Raw genomic sequence first — 22,786 nt, 5'->3', positions numbered from 1 at the left:
TCTCCCTTTCCAAAAATAAAATAAAATAAAATAAAAAAATACAATTTTTTTTACACAAGTGTGGGGACACAGTAAAAATGCTTTAATTTAGTATTTTTCTTATTACATTTATTATTATTATTCCTAATTCTAGTATATGCATTACTTTGAGTGAAAATGTTAACCAAAAATTTGACATCTTAAATACTGTAGTGTTTGGTACATCCCCCCTTTGCTTTAATGACAACATGCACTTGAGCTGGCATGGACTTCACAGATTTGCATAAAGTCTGATGATCCATGGTATCCCAGAAGACCATATGTACAAGTAAGTTAACATGGAAATGTCACAAATTTGCTTATATTTAATTAGTGAGATGAAAATAATAAATTTTGCACTTTTCAACATAATCGCTTCTTCAAAATCCTAAAACTTTTCCATGTTGACTTCTGTACCCCACTGTGTATATTATGATAAAAAAATAAAATAAAAACCGATCAACATGCAAATTCTCATATAATATAAACACGTTTATTAGAGTTTTTAAATACATATTAAATGGCCCCTTGGTGTGTTATGACATAAATCAGTACAATTCTGATTAAATAAATGTAGATACATATGAAATATGACTTACAGTGGATATTAGCTGTACTCCAGGGTTAGTCCATCAAAATAGTAACTCTACAGTATATTAATATACAGAATGTAACATTTTATATGATAAACTCATTTTTTCATATATGAAAACAATACTGACTCTGGTGTCTACACATATTATTCTGTATACAAACTGACTGATACAAATTAAGCATGTAAATTCATAACATATCACTTTTGAAAAAATAGACTCATCTACTATTGCTTTGGTAAGAAAGATGTTGGACCAGATGTCTGGAGTAAGGAGGAGCAGTCAGCCACTCTCTTGACTGAACACTGTGAGCCACAACAGTCTTCTGCATCATGTTCTTGGGATTACTTCCTCCCCACAAACCTGTCTGTGCTCAAAGGCGAACTACATCATTGTTGTTTGGTGCGTTTCCATTGGTCTTGTCGCAGTCGGGATCAGAGTTCCAATCCTGATGCATCACCCCAATGTCCAGGACCTGGGGGTTAGTACGAGACTCGGCGAGTCTATGCGAGAGAAGAAAAAACATAGAAGAGCATAAACCTGAAACTCTACAGTGATACAAACATACCAGTGAGGTTCAAAAGTATTCAGATTGAAAATCTGGTCCTCAAAATCTATTTAAACCTGCAAACAAAGAGAAGGTTGCTGGATTTTGAAAAATTTAAAACAAGGAAATGTTATGATGTAAAATGAATTTTAGATTACGCAAATAAAAGTAGAACTTAAATAATAATAAAAAAGCAAAATAGAATCATTTTCACAAGTGGTCTGTCTTTTGAACCCCACTGTATATCAGGGATTTTTATAGTGATTAAGATCTCAGCAATGTCATGCAAATGTCGGCCTTACCATGGAAATAAAGTGTTTACCAAAAGGAACAGAACTTATAATTTCCCAAAGGATAAAAAAAAACAAAAAAAAAAACTACCACATCCATAACATTGTAATTGCCCATATGTGGTTAAAAGTTTCATTAAAGGCCATATTTGTGGTTCATTCAGTAGCTATGCCATTTAAAATGTTGCTAATATGCACAACTATAAGTTTTATTTGTTAGGTTAGAGGCCATGCTTTATCAATGTTATTCTACTGTACTTCTTAATAAGAATTATGCTCATGGATAAATAAGTTGCTGATTAGGATGAAAATCACAAGCTGAAATACACAAATAACACATACAAGTAACAGATACAAAACTGGCTAGGCTCAAGATGATGGGAAATTGAAAGACAACAAAAACCATGAGGGTACAACAAAAATACGCAGTTCTAAGTCTTGCAAACTAAAAATGGACCAGTGCAGAACCCTGCCAAGAAATTCCCAATAAGATCTGTCTGTTGGGTCAGTAACCGGTTACTATCCAGAAGGCTTTCTTTTTTTTTTTTTTTGCACTGGTTTGATCAATGCACAATGGCAGGGTTCTGGAATGATGTTACATAAACTGACAGACAGTATGCTAAAAAGAGATTTAGGTAAGGGGTTGGTAGAAGACGAGATTGGATTGGTCTGGTACAGGACAAGAACTGTACTTGTTACCTGGAGAGTACTCATAGCTATCCAGACTGCAGCTAGGAACAAAAGAAAGCACAACAATCAAGGGTTTTGGTGCTACAGGATCTTTCTGTCACCACAATTTAAATTGGGTTTCATAAAAAGAGATAAAGCAATGTTTTACTATCCGATGTAGGGTCAAATCTCAAAAAAGCCTGAACGGTCATAAAATCGTAGTCACTTGCCCACTTCTACAAGCAAAAAACATAACCAGCTTTTTGGTCAGCACAAGTGTTTTTAGTGTAAAGATAAGGGCAGGTCTACAGAGTCACAGATTTCCTTTACCCTTTAATATGGGTCTTTGAGACTAGAAGCAGACAGAAAAAAAAAAAAAGAAAAATAAAAACATATTGGAAGCTTGTTGAAAGAGCATTTCCAAACATTTCATGTTCAGCCTCTCTTGTGGATGCGTTCAAATAAAATTGAAAGCATTTGTACTCATAATGCCCAAGTATTCAGGTCAGGTTTATTTTATATGCCATTAGAAATAAATCCAGACCAACTGCTTTTCCAGGATGACTTATATCCTGCCAAACTACTGTTATTGAAAGCTTTGCTTTGGCTCTGTGGCAAACAAACAAACAAACAAAGAAAGAAAAAAGAAAATTTGTCTAAGTCCTTTGCTGAATTGTTTCAGTTTGTTTATTAATCAAAGGCATAGAAGTCATTCTATGTGAACTGTAAGAAACATTTCAAGTGATTGCAACACAATCTTTCAAAACAAACATGGAAAGATTGCATTCTGAGGTCAATTTGATTTGCGAGAGGTTTATAAGCATGCTTTTAACATGCCGTTAACTTTGAGGAGGAGATAAGAACTGCTTTGGGTGCCTCATACCTTGAAAAAGCTTCTTCCAGACCATCATCCATCTCCTGAAAGGAGGAACAAAATGGAAAGTCTTTGTAAAAGAATAAAGTACATTGTAAAAAGATGCACAAACATTGTAGTCAGCAGTATGGAATGTAAGTTTGGACATGTCCAAAACTGCCTTTGAGAAGCTCTTACCCATACTGTGTTGTTATTGTTGGGTTCAGTGTGGTTGTCCATATTTTCCACGATAACATCAATGTCCAACAGGTTCTCTGTAGCTTCAGCTAAATGAGACACATGGCCCACTGATACATTAAAGGAATATAAGAGTCAACACAAGTTAAGCTCAATCGACAGCATGTGGCATAATGTTGATTACCACAAAAATGTATTTTGACTTGCCCTTAATTTTCTTAAAATCAATAAATTAGGGTTACTTACAATGGAAGTAAATGAGGCCAATCCGTAAACATTAAAATACTCACCGTTTCAAAAGTATAGCCACAAGACGTAAACAATATGCATGTTAACAGGATTTGCGTGATAAAATCACTTACTAACCTTTTCTGTGTAAAGTTACAGCCAATTTTACAACTTCATTGCTATGATGATGTCAACAAACCCAAAAATGGCTGTAAAAAAATGACATTTTAAACAACTTTACAGCTCAAATAATACATGAGTTGTAACAGAATTAATGAAAGTACCTTTAGAAAATTATAAGCTTTACATTTCTGCCTTTAAACCCTCCAAAAATTGGCCCCATTCACTTCCATTGCAAGTGCCTCACTGTAACCCTGATTTTTTGCTTTTATTTTAAAGGATTAAATTATATTTTGTGGTAATCAACATTATGCCACAAATGCTTTCGACTGAACTTAACTGTATTGAGCCTCTAATATTCCTTTAAAATCTTAAAGGGAGAGTTTACCCAAAAATGAAAAATCTGTCCCCATTTATTCACCTTCATGAAGTTCCAAACCAAGATGATTATACTTCCTCCATAGAACTCAAAAGGAGAAGTTAGGCTGAAATGTTCATGCTGTTACTGGGCACCATAAAAGTAGTCCATACGACTTGTATGTTATGTTCCAAGTCTTCCAAAGCCATAGAACTTTTTAACACTAAACTTAGCATTGTGTCGTCTTATGACTGATCACAATGAGGCATGTTTAAATATGTGGAAGCGCCAATGAGATTTGAGAGCTGCAGCATAAGGGTAAGAATATCAGAGAATAACGACTTAAATTTTGGTAGGTTCTTTGCATAAAGCTATTTTACAGCTCAAGACTTGGCGAGGGAACGAAGGAAATGGAAGACTTTTGGTCATTTTTTGAGCTTGGAAGCACCCATCTGTATTAATACATTCATCGTGTGATAAAGAGCAGTATGAACACTGTTAAACAACTCTTTCTGTGTTCAATAAAAAATAAAAAAGTCAAACATGTTTGGAATGACAAGATGACTACATGATGATAATTTTCATTTTTAGGTAACCTATACCTTTAATGACTTTATTAATATCTGATAAATTTAACCAAGTGCCTTCAGTGTTTTATACCACCTCCTTTTAGGCTGGTCAGACTGACTGATCTCTCAGACTGTGCGCTGTTGGATGTCTCTCGCTGCTCTCTCTCTAAAGGCAGCGTTAAAAAAAAACATTATATAGAATAATAACCATGACATCACCACAATATTAAACTCATTAGGCAAGGAGTCTTTAGGATCATGTCACTTGGCAGTCTTATCACTTTAGAAACTATTCAGCAAGTACAAGAATTTCTTGGAAGGTGGTCCTTTAACTAGTTCCTTTTTAACAAATACAAAAACATTTTGTTCTGTGAAATTCCTTTTCTACAACAACAAGAGGCAACAGAGAATGCTCTGCCGATCATAATCCATCATGACAGCAACAATGACCTCAAAAACCCCATGAGGAGGACATTTTCTTCAAAAGTGCAACATGACAAATTATTTTCTTCTTGTGGCCTATGATCTTCTAAGACAGTTATATATGGCCACTACATTGTTTTGGCAAAGACTTTTGTTCAGGGGCTCTGTGGAGAGATATGACACTGTACCTTCTTTGGCAACCTCCCAGAACTCGAAGGCCACTCTGAAGGCCTGAACCACTGTGAGTGTGACAGCCTGGGCCTGAAACAACACAACGAGACAGGAAAGAAAGAGGGACATTTTGGAATTAGCTGGTTTTCTGCATTTCTGCTTGGTCATACAATGTGATCTCATCTTCATCAAAGTCACAAGTATAGACAAACACAATGTGCTTAAGCTAACGACACAGACAAGTATAATCTTTCATGTCTTTATTGAACACATCCCCTTAAACATTTACAGTGCTGTGGAAAAAGTAAGTGAACCCTTGTATTTAAAATAACTGGTCGATCCTCATTTGGCAGCAATAACCTCAAACAAGCATTTCCGGCAGCTGTGGATTAGACCTCCACACATTCAGAAGGAATTTTGCACAATTCTTCCTTACAGAACTGCTTCAGCTTAGCCATATTTTTAGGATGTCTAGTGTGAAATGGCTCTCTTGAGGTCAATCCACAGGATCTCTACTGAGTTAAGGTCTGGGCTCTGACTGGGCCACTCCAAAAGGTGGATTTTCCTTTTTTGAAGCCATTCTATAGTGGATTGACTTTGATGATGTTTAGGGTCATTGTCCTGCTGCACCACTCAACTTCTATTGAGCTTCAGCTGGTGCACAGCCACCCTGACATTATCCTGCAGGTTATCGTGATAAACTTGGGAATTCATTTTTCCCCCTTGATAATGGCAAGCGGTCCAGGCCCTGAAGCAGCAAAGCTCCATGATGCTCCCTCTACCATACTTCATCGTTGGGATGATTTTTTCATGTTGGTATGCACTGCCCTTTTTTTACACCATACAGTTGAAGTCAGAAGTTTACATACACCTTAGCCAAATACATTTAAACTCAGTTTTACACAATTCCTGACATTTAATCATAGAAAACATTCCCTGTCTTAGGTCAGTTAGAATCACTACTTTATTTAAGAATGTGAAATGTCAGAATAATAGTAGCAGAATAACAGCTTTTATTTCTTTTATCACATTCCCAGTGGGTCAGAAGTTTACATACACTTTTTTAGTATTTGGTAGCATTGCCTTTAAATTGTTTAACTTGGGTCAAACGTTTTGGGTAGCCTTCCAAAAGCTTGACATTTTGGCCCATTCCTTCAGACAGAACTGGTGTAACTGAGTCAGGTTTGTAGGCCTCCTTGCTCGCACACGATTTTTCAGTTCTGCCCACAAATTTTCTATCGGATTGAGGTCAGGGCTTTGTGATGGCCACTCCAATACCTTGACTTTGTTGTCCTTAAGCCATTTTTCCTCAACTTTGGAGGTATGCTTGGGGTCAGTGTCTTTTTGGAAGACCCATTTGCGACCGAGCTTTAACTTCCTGGCTGATGTCTTGAGATGTTGCTTCAATATATCCACATAATTTTCCTTCCTCATGATGCCATCTATTTTGAGAAGTCCACCAGTCCCTCCTGCAGCAAAGCACCCCCACAACAGGATGCTGCCACCCCCATGCTTCACAGTTGGGATGGTGTTCTTCAGCTTGCAAGCCTCACCCTTTTTCCTCCAAACAAAACAATGGTCATTATGGCCAAACAGTTCAATTTTTGTTTCATTAGACCGGAGGACATTTCTCCAAAAAGTAAGATCTTTGTCCCCATGTGCACTTGCAAACTGTAGTCTGGCTTTTTTTATGGCAGTTTTGGAGCAGTGGCTTCTTCCTTGCTGAGCAGCCTTTCAGGTTATGTTGATATAGGACTCGTTTTACTGTGGATATAGATACTTATCTACCGGTTTCCTCCAGCATCTTCACAAGGTCCTTTGCTGTTGTTCAGGGATTGATTTGCACTTTCACACCATACTACGTTCATCTCTAGGCGACAGAATGTGTCTCCTTCCTGAGCAGTATGATGGCTACGTGGTCCCATGGTGTTTATACTTGCATACTATTGTTTGTACAGATGAACGTGGTACCTTCAGGCATTTGGAAATTGCTCCCAAGGATGAACCAGACTCCACATTTTTTTTTCTGAGGTCTTGGCTGATTTATTTGGATTTTCCCCATGATGTCAAGCAAAGAGGCACCGAGTTTGAAGGTAGGCCTTAAAATGCATCCACAGGTACTCTCCAATTCAGTACACCTCTTATCAGAAGCTAATTGGCTAATTGCCTAAAGGCTTGACATCGTTTTCTGCTTAAGCTGCTTAAAAGCAGTTAACTTAGTGTATGTAAACTTCTGACCCCTGGAATTGTGTAATAGTCAATTAAAAGTGAAACAATCTATCTGTAATCAATTATTGGAAAAATTACTTGTGTCGTGCACAAAGTATATGTCCTAAACAACTTGCCAAAACTATAGTTTGATAATATTAAATCTGTGGAGTGGTTAAAAAATTTGTTTTAATGACTTCAACCCAAGTGTATGTGAACTTCTGACTTCAACTGTACGTAGTGCTGCGTGTTTTTCCAAAACAATTCAACATTAGTTTCATCAGTCCACAAAACATTTTCCCTAGCAGAATTGTGGAGTGTTTAGGTGGTTTTTGGCAAACTTCAAACATGCAGCAATGTTTTTGTTAGAAAACAGTGGCTTCCTTCATGGCGTCCTGTTATGGACACCTTGCCTGTTTAATGTTTTCAGTATAGTAGACTCATGAACAGAGATGTTAACCAGTACCAGTGATTCCTTCAACTCTTTAGCTGTCACTCTAGGGTTCTTTTTTACCTCATTGAGCATTCTGCAGTGTGCCCTTTGAGTCATCTTGGCTGGAGAGTAGTCACAGTACTAAATTGTCTCTATTTATAAACAATTTGTCTAACTGTGGACAGATGAATATCTAAGCTCTTCGAGATAACTTTGTAACCTTTTGTTGATGGTTATAGTCTAGGGGTTCATATACTTTCTCCCCAACCTACACTGTGAATGTCTGAATGATGTATTCAATATGAACAAAAACAATACAATAATTTGTGTGTGTGTGTGTATATATATATATATATATATATATATATATATATATATATTACACACACACACACACACACACACACACACACACACACACACGTATATAATGTATATTTTATTTAGCATATATAAATGTATGAGACGTGCATGTTTGAAGGTATATCAATGTCTGTACATTTCATATGTCATAAATAAAATATATTTTTTATTTCTAACAATGTATTGAAATGTAAGGGTTTATTTTGTGATTATGACTGGCTTACTGTACATTATCCCCCATAATAGGCTGCATCTAACCAAATAAATAATAATGTGCATAAATAGTGATTTGAGTTTAAATTATTTGATAATGAGCCCGTTTACATGCACACCAATTCGCTGATTACTCTCTAAAATCAGCTTATTTTAAAAAAATCTGACAAGGCAAGAAATACGCGATTACATGACATACTCCCGATTATGTCTACTTTTGACGTCAAACCGTGAAGAGAAATGCGCTCAACACATGCGCACATTGGTTGAGCCGGTAAGAACACAGTATAAGATGGCACGCAAAATCTGCGTAATTGGCAAAGATCTACCGATGTCGTTCATAAGCCGTTTTTGGCCTTTGTGCCAATAAAGGAATGCGGTTAATTGCGTTTACATGACCGCACGCATTGTTGGCTTATTAAGCATAATCGGTGTAAGAACATGCATGTAAACAAGCTCATTGTTAGAAGAAAGAGCCCATGGAATAATACGATAAGACATGAATCTTTGTAGGAAATCCTGGGAAAACTGTCAACTGTTTTCAATTAGAATTAAGTATTCCAGAGAGCTGTGTAACAAGCTTACTATACAGTATAATAAACATCCACAGCGGTGTGGTTGTACCACTTGGGTACGCATACCCCAAAATGAAAATCACTGGCATAAATACAATACATGATTTGTTCGCGATTTGGGCCAAAACTAAATGATATGATTTGCACAAAAACAAAGTGTTAAGAAAGCATTCACATCAAAACTTCAGTGTCTAGCCTCAACAGACATGTTAATATGCTTTTGAATGATTACAGAGAGAAAGATGTCTAGTGCTATGACAGATCAGAACAGTGTGTCCTTAGATCCGCATACAAATAGAGTAAGCTGGTCAGCTGTTGCTCAGAAAGGCATTATAAAATTGTTCTTAACATTTCTTAATCTTCTTTATACTTTGTTTGCTTGTGGTTGTAAAATATTCAGGGTTTTCATTAGAAAACAGTCAAAATCTCACCACTTTCCGTTTGGCGCAGAGGAATGCGTGGCACTCCAGCGCCTCGTTCTGTTGGTTCTGGGCGATGAAAGCAAACACTTTGGCATGGATCTTGTCAGCTGAGCAGTATGATATCCTGAGGAGGAGGGTCACAAAACAGACCAGCGCTAAGCACATGCAGTCGGTTTTGAGTAAATAAAGATATGTTGATGTTTTGCAAGGCAGATGTGGAGCAGACTGCAACTGTCTGTACTGGAACTTCACGGAATGTTTTCATGCATCACTGTTGTAACAATGAAGGACTGATGGATACTGTTTCTCTTTAAACAAATATGGAAATTGGAGAGAAGAGCATGTGTCTATTTGGACAGTAGGATTATCTAAAGCACACTGGGAACATGAGATTTATGGAGACTACTGCTGGTCACCTGCAGTGTGCTTTATTATGTCCCTAGTGAGAAACATGGAGGTTACACCACCCCCTGCGTGTGTGTGGTAAAACACTATGGTAGGATAAATCATTATTGCTTTAGGCAAGACTGCACACTTGTTTCTGGGAAAAAAGGAAAAACATTCTTCTGATAAACTAATGTATTTCAGTGGCACAGTGGTGAATATTTAATAAGCAGTCAAAAATTAGAGAAGTTAAGGAGTGCTAAAGTGTGTGGAGTTCACCTGTATATGGAAATGTTCTCGATCAGCTGGTTGGACACACTGTCACGCAAGATGATTCCCTGAGGAGACACTTTCAGGGCCACTTTAGGCAGTTTCTTTCCACAGGCTTTGGCCTAACAATACACAATAACAAAACATTACTTACATTTTTCAGAGGAAAATGTGAGTGGTGTGATTCACCCCCACAATTCTATGATATTCTGGGTGACTTAAGGGTGTAAGTCTATGGAATTTCTTCACCCATTTTATCATCTGCCAGGCGAAAACCATTAGACCGATATTTGAAAAACGTAATAGCACACACACCTCTTTCAACAAACCGAATGATAACTCCAATATGTTCATGTCTGTAGTGGTACTGGACGAGTTATGCACAGAGTATAACCCTTATGGTTAGGAGTTGCTATAAATCCCTAACCCCAAGCATAAGCAATAGTAATACTGATGATTGCCTTAGCAAATGCCAAAAAAAAATAAAAATAAAATAAAAAAAACACATTTGTAAATGTTTGAAAAAATAAAATACAAATCTGGAATATGAAGTGTCGCCTAAACATTAATAAGAATATGCCGGTTGATGGAACACACCGTGGCAACAATCCTTTTGACAGCAGCTGCAGAGAGCTCCTCGCCTTTAGGCTGATCCACCAGAGTCATTCCCAGGTGCCGAAGGTTAAAGGTCATGCCCTCCATCAGGGTCTCTCTCGTGTCTGTCCAGTTCTCAGGGAGCTCTGTACAGAGGGAAGGCGACCAAATAAGAGTGAAGAGTTTGAGACAAAGCTAAACAGCTAAAAAAAAAAAAAAAAAAAAAAAAAAAACACACACACACACACACACACACACACACACACACACACACACACGTGGGTTAACCAAAGTCAGTACAGAAAAACAGTAAACAATTTTAACCAAAGTGCATGTACTTGGAGTCACGCTTTCAGGTCAGGTGTCATTATGAAATATTAAAAGTAAAAACACAGACGGAGTAAATATTTGTAATACAAAACCATTGCTCAACAGACCCAAATACATTTTCAAAAGCCTGCTCATCCTTATTTTCAGGGTTGAGTGAAAACAGTTAAAGTCTTTGGTTTGGAGAATCTGTAAGTCAGGGGTAGCTTGTGCCCCAGCGTTAAGCCTGTCTAGTCTGTGTGATATGTGGTATGCATGGCTAAATCACGATAAGCATCATATGAGGTTAAAGGTTCGACATCAAAATAGTCTCTGTAACATGCCGAAAGTGCACTTGACTACATCGTGCATCAGCAAATATGCCTGGTTATAGCACTCTTTGCCATCATTTGAAGAATAAGATGCAGTTTTTGTTGTGCCGTTTAGTGAATTTGCTGCTAAGGCAAGGCAAGGCAAGTTTATTCATATAGCTCATTTCATACACAATGGCAATTCAAAGTGCTTTACGTAAAAATGGTTAAGAAAAAATATATGTTTTTTTAAACCAATTAAACAAGAATAAAAGTAATAGAATACATTTTTAAAATATTAAAATGAATAAAAAAAGGAAAAAGAATATAGTAATAAAATGCAGTGCAATCAGTAAGCCCAGGTCAGCACAGCTAAACAGGTAATGTTTTTTTGAGTCTGGACTTGAATGTGGCTACTGTTGGAGCACACCTGACCTCTTCTGGAAGCTGGTTCCAGCTGCAGGTGGCAAAATAGCTAAACTAAACACAGTCTCACCTTGTTTTGAGCGAATGCTTTGTGTTTCTAGCTGACTTGATCCTAATGATCTAAGAGGTCTGTTAGGTTTATATTCAATGAGCATATCTGCAATTTAAGTCCTAGGCCATTGAGTGATTTATAAATGAATAATAGACAGCAGCAGCATTTTGAATGAGCTGCAGGTGTCTGCAATGGTCTTTTTGGGAAGGCTGGTGAGGAGTCCATTGCAGTAGTCGACCCTGCAGGTGATGAATGCATGAACAAGTTTCTCTAAACGTACGTTTCCACTGACATGCTGTGAGCGAAGGTGAGCAAGCGTTTTCAATTCATTCCTATGGAAGTCAATGGAATTAAATTTGCAGAGGGTTGTTAAGAGCATCAAAAAAAGTTGAAAATCCTTGGCTTTATGCAAATGAGGAACAAAAAAAAAAAAAAACACCAGGCGCCAGTCACTCACTGTGAGCTGAAAACAGTGATGTCTATCATATGAGGTTCAACATGAAGATACTGTTAAAGTTTCTGCTGGAATCAGTGCTTTAATTACAAACAGACTCCAAATGATAATTGCACGCTTTTATTGTGGCAATACTGTGGCTAGGGGAGTAAATATGAGACTTAAAACGGACTTGACAAATGAACACTGCATGCATTGACTGTGAAAATACTGTGGCTGGATAAAAAAAAATACAATAAATGTACACAGTTTTTATACTGTGGGCCTTCTGAAATAAAGTTTGCTTCTTTCTGACTGTAATTTATTTATATATATATATAAAAAAATAAACACACACACACACACACACACACACACACACACACAAAATTAGGCAATTCTTCCCATAAGGCTTGCACCCCTGAGTCTTCTCTTTACTGTTGTACATGAAACTGGTGTTGAGCGGGTAGAATTCAATGAAGCCGTCAGCCGAGGACATGAGGCGTCTATTTCTCAAACTAGAGACTCTGATGTACTTATCCTCTTGTTTAGTTGTACATCTGGTCCTTCCACATCTCTTTCTGTCCTTGTTAGAGCCAGCTGTCCTTTGTCTTTGAAGACTGTAGTGTACAACTTTGTATGAAATCTTTTTTGGCAATTTTAAGATTGTATAGCCTTCATTCCTCAGAACAATGATTGACTGACGAGTTTCTAGAGAAAGAGGTTTCTTTTTTGATTGTACTCTCCACGATCCACGCACAACTTACCACACGCCCCATTGAGAGCGAGAACCACTCATCGTGACCACGAGGACCTCGTGTGACTCTACCCTCCCTAGCAACCGGGCCAATTTGGTTGCTTAGGACACCTGGCTGGAGTCACTCAGCACACCCTGGATTCGAACTCGTGACTCCAGGGGTGGTAATCAGCGTCAATACTCGTTGAGCTACCCAGGCCCCCTGAAATAAGAATTTTAATTCGGTGGCAGTGACGTCACTCTCCACCCCATGCCATCCAAATCACACCAAACCAGTGTTGTTCATTTGTGCCATTAAAAGAAACAGCATAACATATTCCTTTCTTTGTATTTAACAAGATAGCTTTTGGGAGCTGTGAAATCAAGCAGGCTAAACCCCATGTCAATCATTCTCACCTGTCTCCATCGTTTGTGGTTTGTGCTGTGCTTGGTATCGTTGAAGCATTCATTTTTGGGTAAAGATTTGTTTTTTCACTGACTCTTGGGCTGGTTGGAGAGTAAGTTAACATAAGCAGTTGATGTTGACTGGTTTTGGATATCAGACAGAATTCTGATAAATGGATATCTTCTGATGGAGAGAGAGGTTTTGTGTACACTGGATCTAACGAGCATTTTCACTGCCTCAAGTTTTCATATTCTAAGCATATCATTGACTACTGTTCATGGCATCACATCTCTGTTTATAGGCTATATACATAAGCGGTGGGTGAATGAATTGCAGGGTAAAGGTACATCAAATAAAATTAATAAATAACATTTAAAATACAAATACATTTTTCCCATCTGAATCCATACATTAATTTCAAGATTTTCAAATTGCAGGTTCTGCCTACTGTACAATGTTCACACTCCATACAAAAAACTCCAAATGAATAAATGGTTGATTATTGTTATTTGCACAGACACCAGTATTCATATTGATAATTATGTTTAATTATTTGTATGTTTACACGGAAGACGATAACGGCATCGTTTTCAAAAACTTGCACTTTGAAACCCAGTTTTCAAAAGTTTGCGTTTTCAGGCCCCAAAACGCCGCTGTCGTGTAAACGAACAGCCAAAACGCATAAAAAGTTTTCCGTTTTTAGTTGAAAACGTTGTCGTGTAAACGGCCCCTTAGTCAGTGTCCTTTGGACTGGTTGTGTAGGATATATATTTTATAATGTTCTTGATATTAATTTTATTTACTAACTTTTACTATTTTTATTTGTTTTGCTATTGTTGTAGATAAATCGAGGATAACAGAGTTTCAAGTTTGTGGTTTAATTTTTAAGCTTAAAGTAACCATTTAAAGTGATTTTAATAAGTGCAATTTAGAGATTTTACCAAACAATTTGGTCAAATTAGCTTCAGAATAGGTGACTTTAGCTGAAAGGTGAGTAGTTTCATCCCTGGTTTAAATATCAGACCAAATCTGATATTTCCTGACAGAGAAAGAGAGATGTGTTTGAGTTTGATGGGGTGAAAATTTGTATCTTTGCCTAAAAATTAATGCTTTAACGATATCAAACACGGCACAAACCAGAAGCAAGCACAAACGATGGAGACAATGTTTAGCCTGCAGGATTTCACAGCTCCCAAAAGACATCTTGTTAAATATAAAGAAAGGAATATGTTATGATGTTTCTTTTAACAGCACAAACTGGCACAAATCGAGCACAAACAAAGACACCGGTTTGGAGCGATTTGGACCACATGGGGTGGAAAAGTGACATCACACAGCCAAAAAAATAATGTCTAATCTCAAACATCAAACTAGCACAAACGTTCATTTTTGAGGCACAAATCGGCACATACACAGCACAAATGAATGGTATGGATTTGGTAATGATTTAATTATATGTTTACATGACATTTAGCAGGCACTTTACATCCAATGTGACATGCAATAACACAATTGCATGTACATCTCCCCATGGGGCAATTTGGTGTTAAGAGCCCTATCCAATGTAATTACTCAACATCCTTCCTCACAAGAAACTTAACGACTTGAGACTGGAAAAAGGCCTATAACTGTCTTCTTTCTTCCCTTCTCCTCAGCAAAAACAGGTTTCTGAAGTTGTCTCAAGACAGAAGGCATTCACACAGATTATTCAATGTGGCACAGATGCGGCATAAATGTATTTACATAAGACTCACAATCCTGGGAAACATAGAACGCATCTTTGGTTGGTTTTGAAAATAAGACGTGCACTAATTGTCATGATAATGCCAAAATTAAGGCGATTCAGATGTTCACCAGATGACATTTCATATGTACACAGACCCAAAACTAGAAAGAGTTTTAGCTTTGCACAGTGATATAAAGACACAACTGGAGACCTTTCTATATAATTACTTTGACCACGGCTCCAGAAATAACATTTCATGCTTAAATTGATGTTCTATCATTTAAAATCAGGGGTTCTTCTCAAACATACATAAAAGAAGAAGGGCGTAATAACACAACCCTTGTAACAGACATCATTGCTCAGGCCATACCGATTAGTGACACACCCAAGGGCCCTTAATCACAGGGGGACGTACTACTTTGTCTTAACGATGTCCCTGGAGAACCATTCAAGGGTGGAGTGACTCGACTGCTGGTTCAAAGTTTAAAAATACAGAAACTGCTCTCGACACTGGGTAAAGCCCAGATATGATTATCGTGCATATTTAAAAAATAAAATTACAATTCGGAGGTTATAATGAGTTCATGGCAAGGTTGAAATTACTTCAACTGCAGCCAAATAAAGAGGAAAGAATGTTGTCTTATTTTGCCAAAGTGGAAATTGTGGAAAAATAAACGGTGCTCTCTAAACAGGAAATCATTCTTGTGTAGAAAAACAAATCCAGATAATAGTAGACATGCAAAATATATTGATGCAAATGGTAATGTGTGTGTTACATTTACAAAAGATTAAGCAAAACAACTGTTTAAAAGTGAACCAGCCCCACCCCAAGAGACAAAGCTAAGCATGAGTGAATCTCACAACACATTCAGGCCACATTTTCACATTTCAATGCAGCTTATTTTTTAAGATTAGTAGGAATTTTTTTACCCCTGTGTGACATTATTTTCATGACAACCAAGCACATTTTCCTTATTCTCTTTACCGTAACATACAGAAATTTTACTTATACATTTTTTTTATTATTATTTATTCCCACTATGAATGCTCTGATTCAACATAAGTTAAGCTCAAATCAACAGCATTTGTGTACCCAAAATATTTTATTCAAAAAGTGAAGAAAAAAAAATAATAATAATAATAAAGCAGCAAGTGTCTTGCAGTAACACTTGTAGTAAAGCACCTACATTGGAAGTGAGTGGGGGCAGAGATTATTTAGCAGAGTTGGGCCACTTCTATTTAAATGAATGGGAGAAATTGGAATGCCCAACCAAGAAGCTCTAGCACCCAACGGTCAATAGATGTAGAAAGGAAGTCCCGCTTTACAGGTAAAACAGCCAATCACCTTTTAGATACAGATATCGCCTGTCAATCAACTCACTAACGTGCATTAGCTCCACAAGATGAGTAAATTGCATGTTTTAGCGTAATATGAGGTAAAGAAGCACAATTTATGATTCCAATATTATCAAATTTTATTGCCGATTTGCAATATGTGCTTTGATAGTAATCTTGAGATTTCGGTCTTTCCCCATTTAAGTAGATAGGAGCTGCACTGGCATATCTGGAAATAACCTCCTGAGAGCATTCCAAAGACGGCCGACAGTGGACTGACTTGCTAGAAAGACGAAGGTGGGGGCCCGGCCTACACAAAGTCTTCAGTAGATAAGAAGCCAGTTCTGGTTGTATCTGGTTTCAGATCTCTTTCTTTGTTCACTTTACTTGTAATAGGATACAATTCCATTATTCATTCACAAAATTACTTTTGGAACCCAGTTAACTTAAATGTTGTTGTAACAAAACAATAGTAGTAATAATAATAATATTAAATTATTATTTATTAATAATTATTACTTAAAACCCTCTGGCTTTTATTCTGACGGAAAACTCTAGTGTATGTAGCCTAGTACACAGTGGTTTAATATGCATCTTATTTAAAATCAATATTGCACTCACATAATTTGCACCACTCTGAGGGCTGAAAATATCAGTGCATCATGACAGCCCTGCGCGTACTACAAGCAGTAATGATTATTAATTAATTTTGTAAAATTGTAATTAGATTATGAATGACTTCATCTGGAAAGTAATTATATTACTAATTACTTAACTTCGAAGTAACATTCTAAAACCAATCAAACCTGCGGGAAAAAACAAAAACAAATGTGACACTAATAGCTCTTTTAGTACTTTAATACTGACTGAAATATTAACCAAATTACAGCAATATGACAAAGACAGCAACTTGGCTAAAGAGATCCAATGCATTTCTAAAAATGCAACTCATATTTCTTATTTCAAATATGCTGTAGAATTATCTTCAGGTATGTGTGTGTCCGCTATCTACAACCTTCTTAGCTGTGTGTGGTATGTATGTGTATAGTAAGCTTGTTTACCTGTGTTTGTGTAAGACAGAAAAAGAATACTAATGAACTGAAAACTCATTTACAGACAGCTTTCATAGTAAAACCATTGTGTATTTGAATGCTTGTTGTTTCTTTTCGGTGTGTATATACAGGTTTGCTTGTGTGTTGCATCACGTATGTCTGTGTACATGTACATGTGCAGCATGTGTGCGTTTACACAACTTTACAGCTTGTAGATTATGAGTGGATTATTTCTACCTCCCTGCTTGTGCTCGGATGAATTGAGTATCCTTTATCACTTGCGCATCTGTAACAATATAGCATTGTGTGTGTTTTATTGTGTACGGTACATAAAGAACATAAAAAGCAGTTTACTTAGCGACATCTTTTTCAAGACGCCGTTCTGCAAATGTTCCCACCTTGTGAGTGATACATACCTCTGTCAGACAAGAACGAGCGCTGTTTTCCATATACACATGAAACCGATCCCCTCTCCTCCCGTGGCAGCTGCAGAGGGACACCCGAGGGAGACACGTGAGGATGGGGCAGAGCGCGGATATTTAAGGAGGGTTTGTCGGCAGCACAGCCTTGTGTGCCTCAGCCAGGGCTGGGAGCATGCTGACACAGAGCTCGCTAAGATTGATTGCGAGTGCATGAAAACTTGAAATGCTTCACTTTGTAATGCGTTACACCCAACACTGTCTACAAGTGTGTCAGAGCAGCACGCATTCAATAAAACGCGCTGCGCATTGCAGACTATATATTAAATGCAGCCTTTTGTGATTCAGAAAGCTATTGTTTGTCTTCAAAAAACTGAATAAAATGCACAAATCACATGTACTACTTTAATGGTGCCTTTATTGTTCTTGCATGTCATTTTTGGAGCTTGACAGTAATGACCATGACTAACACACTTTATCTGATTTGGATCTGGCTCTTCTGACTTATACCTGATCCAGTTAAAAATGTCGGTTTTGGAGGACCAGTACATCCCTGCGTTCTACACAGTTTACAAGAGATTCACTCATATATCAAATATCTATAGGCTAATCATTGCAGTTTTTTTTATTATTATCTTGTTGCTGTATTGTTTGTGCACTGGAAGCTTATGTCACCAAGAAAAATTCCTTGTATGTGTAAGGATACTTGGCAATAGAGCTCATTCTGGTTCTAAAGTTAAACCTTTCTCAACTTTGTCTTGTCGTGAGAAAAGTTTAACTTTATACAAATAGCACGACGTTCGGGAGCAGTCACTTAAACGCCTCTAATGAGTTGTACAGTTGTTTAAAGTGTTTGATTGTTCAGCTGATGAAACATTGAAAAAAAAAAAAAAACAAACTCCAGAAAACACAAGTTGTGGAAAATTAGATGCCATAGAAGAGACTGCAAGTCTATCCCTCACAGCCTCATTTTCATTCTTTTCAAAAATCAAAGATGGCTCTACTGTGAATAAGGTCTATTTTAACAAAAGTGATTGTGTTTTGAAAAGTACATTTTAAGGCTCCAGATTTCCACAATAATTATATAAAAAAAGAAATCTCAATTTGTAAGGAAACTGGCTCTTTCTACCAGCACACAACTCATCTTGGAAAATCTCCAATCCATGCCACAAGTCATGCAACATGAGAAGTGAATATCGAATGCTTTTTACCAAATGGACTCCCTGGAAAAGCCTCAACAGCTGCTGTTGGATGTCTCCCTCTCGCTCTGCATCAGATTGCCACCCTCTTAAGTATGTGCATGACACAGACAAACTAAAAGTTCCTGAGGCACAGGCGATAAATCTTAACACTATAAAACACCATAAAAACTCCACTTGTGTCTCTCTTCATTACAATGCAGCCTTGTTTGCTGCAAGCTATGCACTTTTGCTTTCCAGTCATATGACTTTGGCAGCAGCAAGAAGGGCATTTCTCAACACTTTGAGAAGAAGAATCAGGTGTGGAAGAGGAGGGAAAGTAATGAACTTTAAAATGGTTAATCGTTATCAAGACCTAAAGTAATGGGTTACATCTTCTTTGAGCTAAACCTTACAACAGCGGCAAGGTTTAAAGCAGTGATTCTCAGCTACTTTTTTACCACAGGAGCTGGCTTTACTTGATTTGCATTTAACCCTATAAGAACAGACCCTGCTGATAAATACATGCTGATGTCACGGGATGGTGTGGGAGCAGACGACAACCTAACGTTTGAAGACTGGACTTTCAAAAGAGTCAGAAGCTTCAAATACCTTTGACCCCTGCTGATGGAATCAAACGAAAGCCTGGCGGAGATCAAGGAATGGATAGCAGCAGGAAACCGCTGCTATTTCAGTGTCCTCCACTGAATGAAATCTTGGTCGCTCCCTCAGAACACCAAGAAGACCATCTACCGAATAATCATTAGACCTGTGGTCACCTACGGCTGCTAGACATGGGTACTGACGCAGAAAGCAGAAGACCTCCTGAACATCTGGGAGAGAAGGATCTTGTGGAAGGTGTACAGATCGGTACAGATCAATGGCGAATGGTGTGTACGGACTAACAGCGAGTTGTACCACCTGTACGGAGATCCCTGCATTACGGTGGAAATCAAGAAAGCCCGCTTACACTGGCTCAGCCATCTGGAGCGCATGCCAAAGGATAGAGGAGCTCGCCAGGTCTTCAGGCACAAGCCCAAAGGAAAGCGGCTTCCAGGACGTCTGAGGAAGTGCTGGCTGGATGACGTGGAATAGCATCTCTGGAAGATGGGAGTCCGTGGCTGGAGACGCCGAGGCCTAGACCGGTCCGAATGGATGAATTTGATGGAGCAGGTCAAGGCCCTTCACGGGCTGTAGCACCACGGGGAAGGGAAGAAAAACAGACCCTGCCACCAACCAGTTGAGAACCACAGGTTTACATTGTGAACATATACAATCCAAAAGGCAAGATGAACCACCGTGACCCAGCCAGAAAGAGGGAGAATCGTTGTTTGGTTTCCACAAAAAGGAGGAAAAATTAGGTGACTTCCAATAAGGTCTGTAATGTAACCAAAAGTAGGTCAGTAGATCAGAAAAAGAATGTTAAACAGACAAATATGTCTTATACTTGATCACTCATCTGTTGAGAGTCCAGTCTATAAACATTGATAGCTTTCTGATGTTGGAAACTTCTTCACCGTGACTGAACATGACCTTAACCTTTCACTTGGAGACTCCTTGTGTTCCAGGGCCTTGTAGCAAGAAACCCCTAAAAATTGGAAGTGAATTTTCACTAAATGTTTCTTTTAACTGGCTGCAGGTCTTGAAGATAAGCAGATCTCAGTCACCAAACAGAGCAGCCTTTGTGGAGTCAAGAAAGAATGAAGGGGAACTAAAAATGCACAGCACACTTTCTGATCCTGCTAAAGAAAACGTTCATTGCACTCGGCTAAAGCGGATTCTTTATGCGAAGACCAGGCTGACCTACTTCACCTGCTTTCAAGTCTTGGCTCAGACTTCGTCCATTCTAACATTAAGTCTTTGTTGAATCAAATGTGCCTCAGTCAGAATGTCTCGGACACTGCCAGCAAACAAGTGCCTACTTGTAGAATAGTCCAGGATGGATGCCAAGGAGAAGGAAACTTCACAGATTTTAGATATAGATAAAATCTCAAACCACTCTGCAGGCTTTTGCATCATTTTTGTTTCACCAAACTGTTTCTGGTAACTTCTCAGCCTAATCATAAAAATCCCCATTTACAAAGAAACATACAAATCTAGTTGGCATGAGCCACACAATGGCTGTGTCTCAAAACCCAGACAGCTGCCTAATTAGACAGCGTTTTTAGGCACCTGTGATTCCCAAAACTGCTGTCTAGTTTGACAGCTCAACAGGTTTTGTGACAGTCAACCATTAATGAACCCCCAAAACAACCCAGTTCATTTTAAGTTTAATGTAATTTGTGAAACTGGTTTTAAAATACAATAGTTCTAAACAACTGTGTGTCGTTCATAACAAATGGAGAACAACTTATGGATCCGCATCAAGCATTTGAGTCACTGAAGCTTCATACTAGGCAAACAGTATGTTTTGCGTTTACTCCCAAACATTTTGCAGATACTAACAAATTGTCATACACACACTTTAAGTGACGCGTCAAACTAAAGTCTCAATGTTGACAATAAATAAATAAATAAATAAATACTCACTTTGGTGTTTGCCTGAGCTCCAGGACTGGCTGGGACTGCGAATAAAAGCCCTCCTGGCTGATTTCAGCACATCCATGATGAGGTTGAATCGGAGGAGCGTCTTCAGGTGGTAGTGTTGGCCATGAGCTGCGTTTTCTTCCCACTCTCAACTTTGTTGTTGCTGTTTCGATGCCGACATCTGTGGGAATATTTGAGTCACAGCGTCTCCTGGGCGGCGTTTTTATCTGTCAATCAAAATGACGCAGGAGAGACGCACCACCCAGATTGACGAATTCAGCGGTCATTCTGTTATGGAAACGCATGCAGCACCTCTGTTAGATTCTCTGACATATGCGTTTTTAAATGTCCCGCAGCACAGCGAGACACGACAAACATGCTGTTTTGGAGCACTTTGAGTGACACATCATTAATTTCAGCGTTGTCGCCCTCATGTGGCTATAAGAGATATTATTCTCCACTGAGACTTGTGGCCGAACATTAGTTACGATGTCTTGATAAAATTGAAGTGGTTCGTATTCCCTGTCTTGGCCTTATCATTTGAACACTAGGAAAACTAAAGTTTGATTAGTCAGTCTAAACTTACGAAACAGCTAAACTTACTAACATAACATTTAAAACAGTTTAAGAAACAAGACTAAAGCATTCTTAAAAGCATAGCTCACACAAAAATCCCAATTTCTGTAATGTTTTTCTATCCCTCTTGTTGTTCCAAACTCATTTGTCTTTCTTTCTAATGTGGAACAAAAAAGAAGTGTTTCGAAGTGTTTTTGGAAGGAGAAAATGTGTTTTAGAAAGGTCTCATGATTAATTACGTTTGTAAAAGACTGGCCTCTGAATTTATAACAATGATCAATGTTGTGAAGTACATTTTAAAGATGCACTCAGTAGTTTTTTCCCCCATTAAAAAGATTTACTTCTATAGAAATTAACTGTAATTTTAAAACATATGTATAAAAGCATGAGCACACATGAAATGAGGATTCCAGTTATATCAGTAACCTTATAAAAGCTGTTTTATTCTACATGGGGCAGGGACACCTCCATGGGGGCTGCCATTTTAGAATCACATGTCTAGCTGAATACTACTCGCTTCATCTCAGTAACTGTCTTGTTATAGGACACTTTCACGCTTGGATTAAATTAATCAAGCCTGATTGTGAATAGTGAAATTCTACAATGGCATCTGTAACTAAAAACTATTGATTTTGAATGATGCTGCATCCACACCACTAGGTGTCCCTGTAAGTCCAAGATGGCAAGAGCAAAAAGTTACTGAGTGCACCTTTAATATGACACAACATGCAATACCCTGAAAATGACTACTACATTTTGTTGAATGGTATTGTTGATGTGACCTCTTGTTTTCTATATTTGTAAT

The 22,786-nt window shown here is 37.9% G+C and overlaps 1 protein-coding gene across 4 annotated transcripts; it reads right to left on the bottom strand.

Moving 5' to 3' along the window:
• Positions 1-489: 489 nt before the first annotated feature.
• Positions 490-21,789, bottom strand: LOC127425317 (low density lipoprotein receptor adapter protein 1-A-like). 4 transcript variants are annotated; one of them, XM_051671159.1, is made up of 10 exons: positions 21,409-21,789; positions 10,503-10,645; positions 9,915-10,027; positions 9,261-9,375; positions 5,055-5,127; positions 4,538-4,609; positions 3,169-3,278; positions 3,001-3,035; positions 2,148-2,179; positions 490-1,114 (listed from the first exon to the last, which is right to left on the bottom strand). In XM_051671159.1, the coding sequence occupies exons 1-10, from the start codon at positions 21,482-21,484 to the stop codon at positions 1,068-1,070; spliced, it is 816 nt and encodes a 271-aa protein (XP_051527119.1). In that variant the 5' UTR covers positions 21,485-21,789; the 3' UTR covers positions 490-1,067. The 4 variants fall into 4 exon arrangements, with proteins under 4 accessions (XP_051527119.1, XP_051527120.1, XP_051527117.1 ...); XM_051671160.1 differs by having other exon boundaries at positions 3,169-3,257; positions 21,409-21,785; XM_051671157.1 differs by lacking the exon at positions 2,148-2,179 and having other exon boundaries at positions 21,409-21,780.
• Between the last annotated feature and the right edge of the window lie 997 nt (positions 21,790-22,786).

This window comes from Myxocyprinus asiaticus, chromosome 34 (genome assembly GCF_019703515.2).
Source record: "Myxocyprinus asiaticus isolate MX2 ecotype Aquarium Trade chromosome 34, UBuf_Myxa_2, whole genome shotgun sequence".
In the NCBI taxonomy this organism is placed as follows: Eukaryota; Metazoa; Chordata; class Actinopteri; order Cypriniformes; family Catostomidae; genus Myxocyprinus; species Myxocyprinus asiaticus.
The sequence above is the reverse complement of the archived record's forward strand: the minus strand, read 5'-3'. Positions and strand labels throughout refer to the sequence as shown.

Excerpts from the sequence above, each read along its gene's own strand:
- LOC127425317 (XM_051671157.1), bottom strand. The coding sequence starts at position 21,484 with ATGGATGTGCTGAAATCAGCCAGGAGGGCTTTTATTCGCAGTCCCAGC. Across the intron at positions 10,646-21,408 it reads GAGCTCAGGCAAACACCAAA|AGCTCCCTGAGAACTGGACA; the intron begins GTGAGTATTTAT and ends CCCTCTGTACAG. Across the intron at positions 3,279-4,537 it reads TCTGACCAGCCTAAAAGGAG|TGGGCCATGTGTCTCATTTA; the intron begins GTGGTATAAAAC and ends TTAATGTATCAG.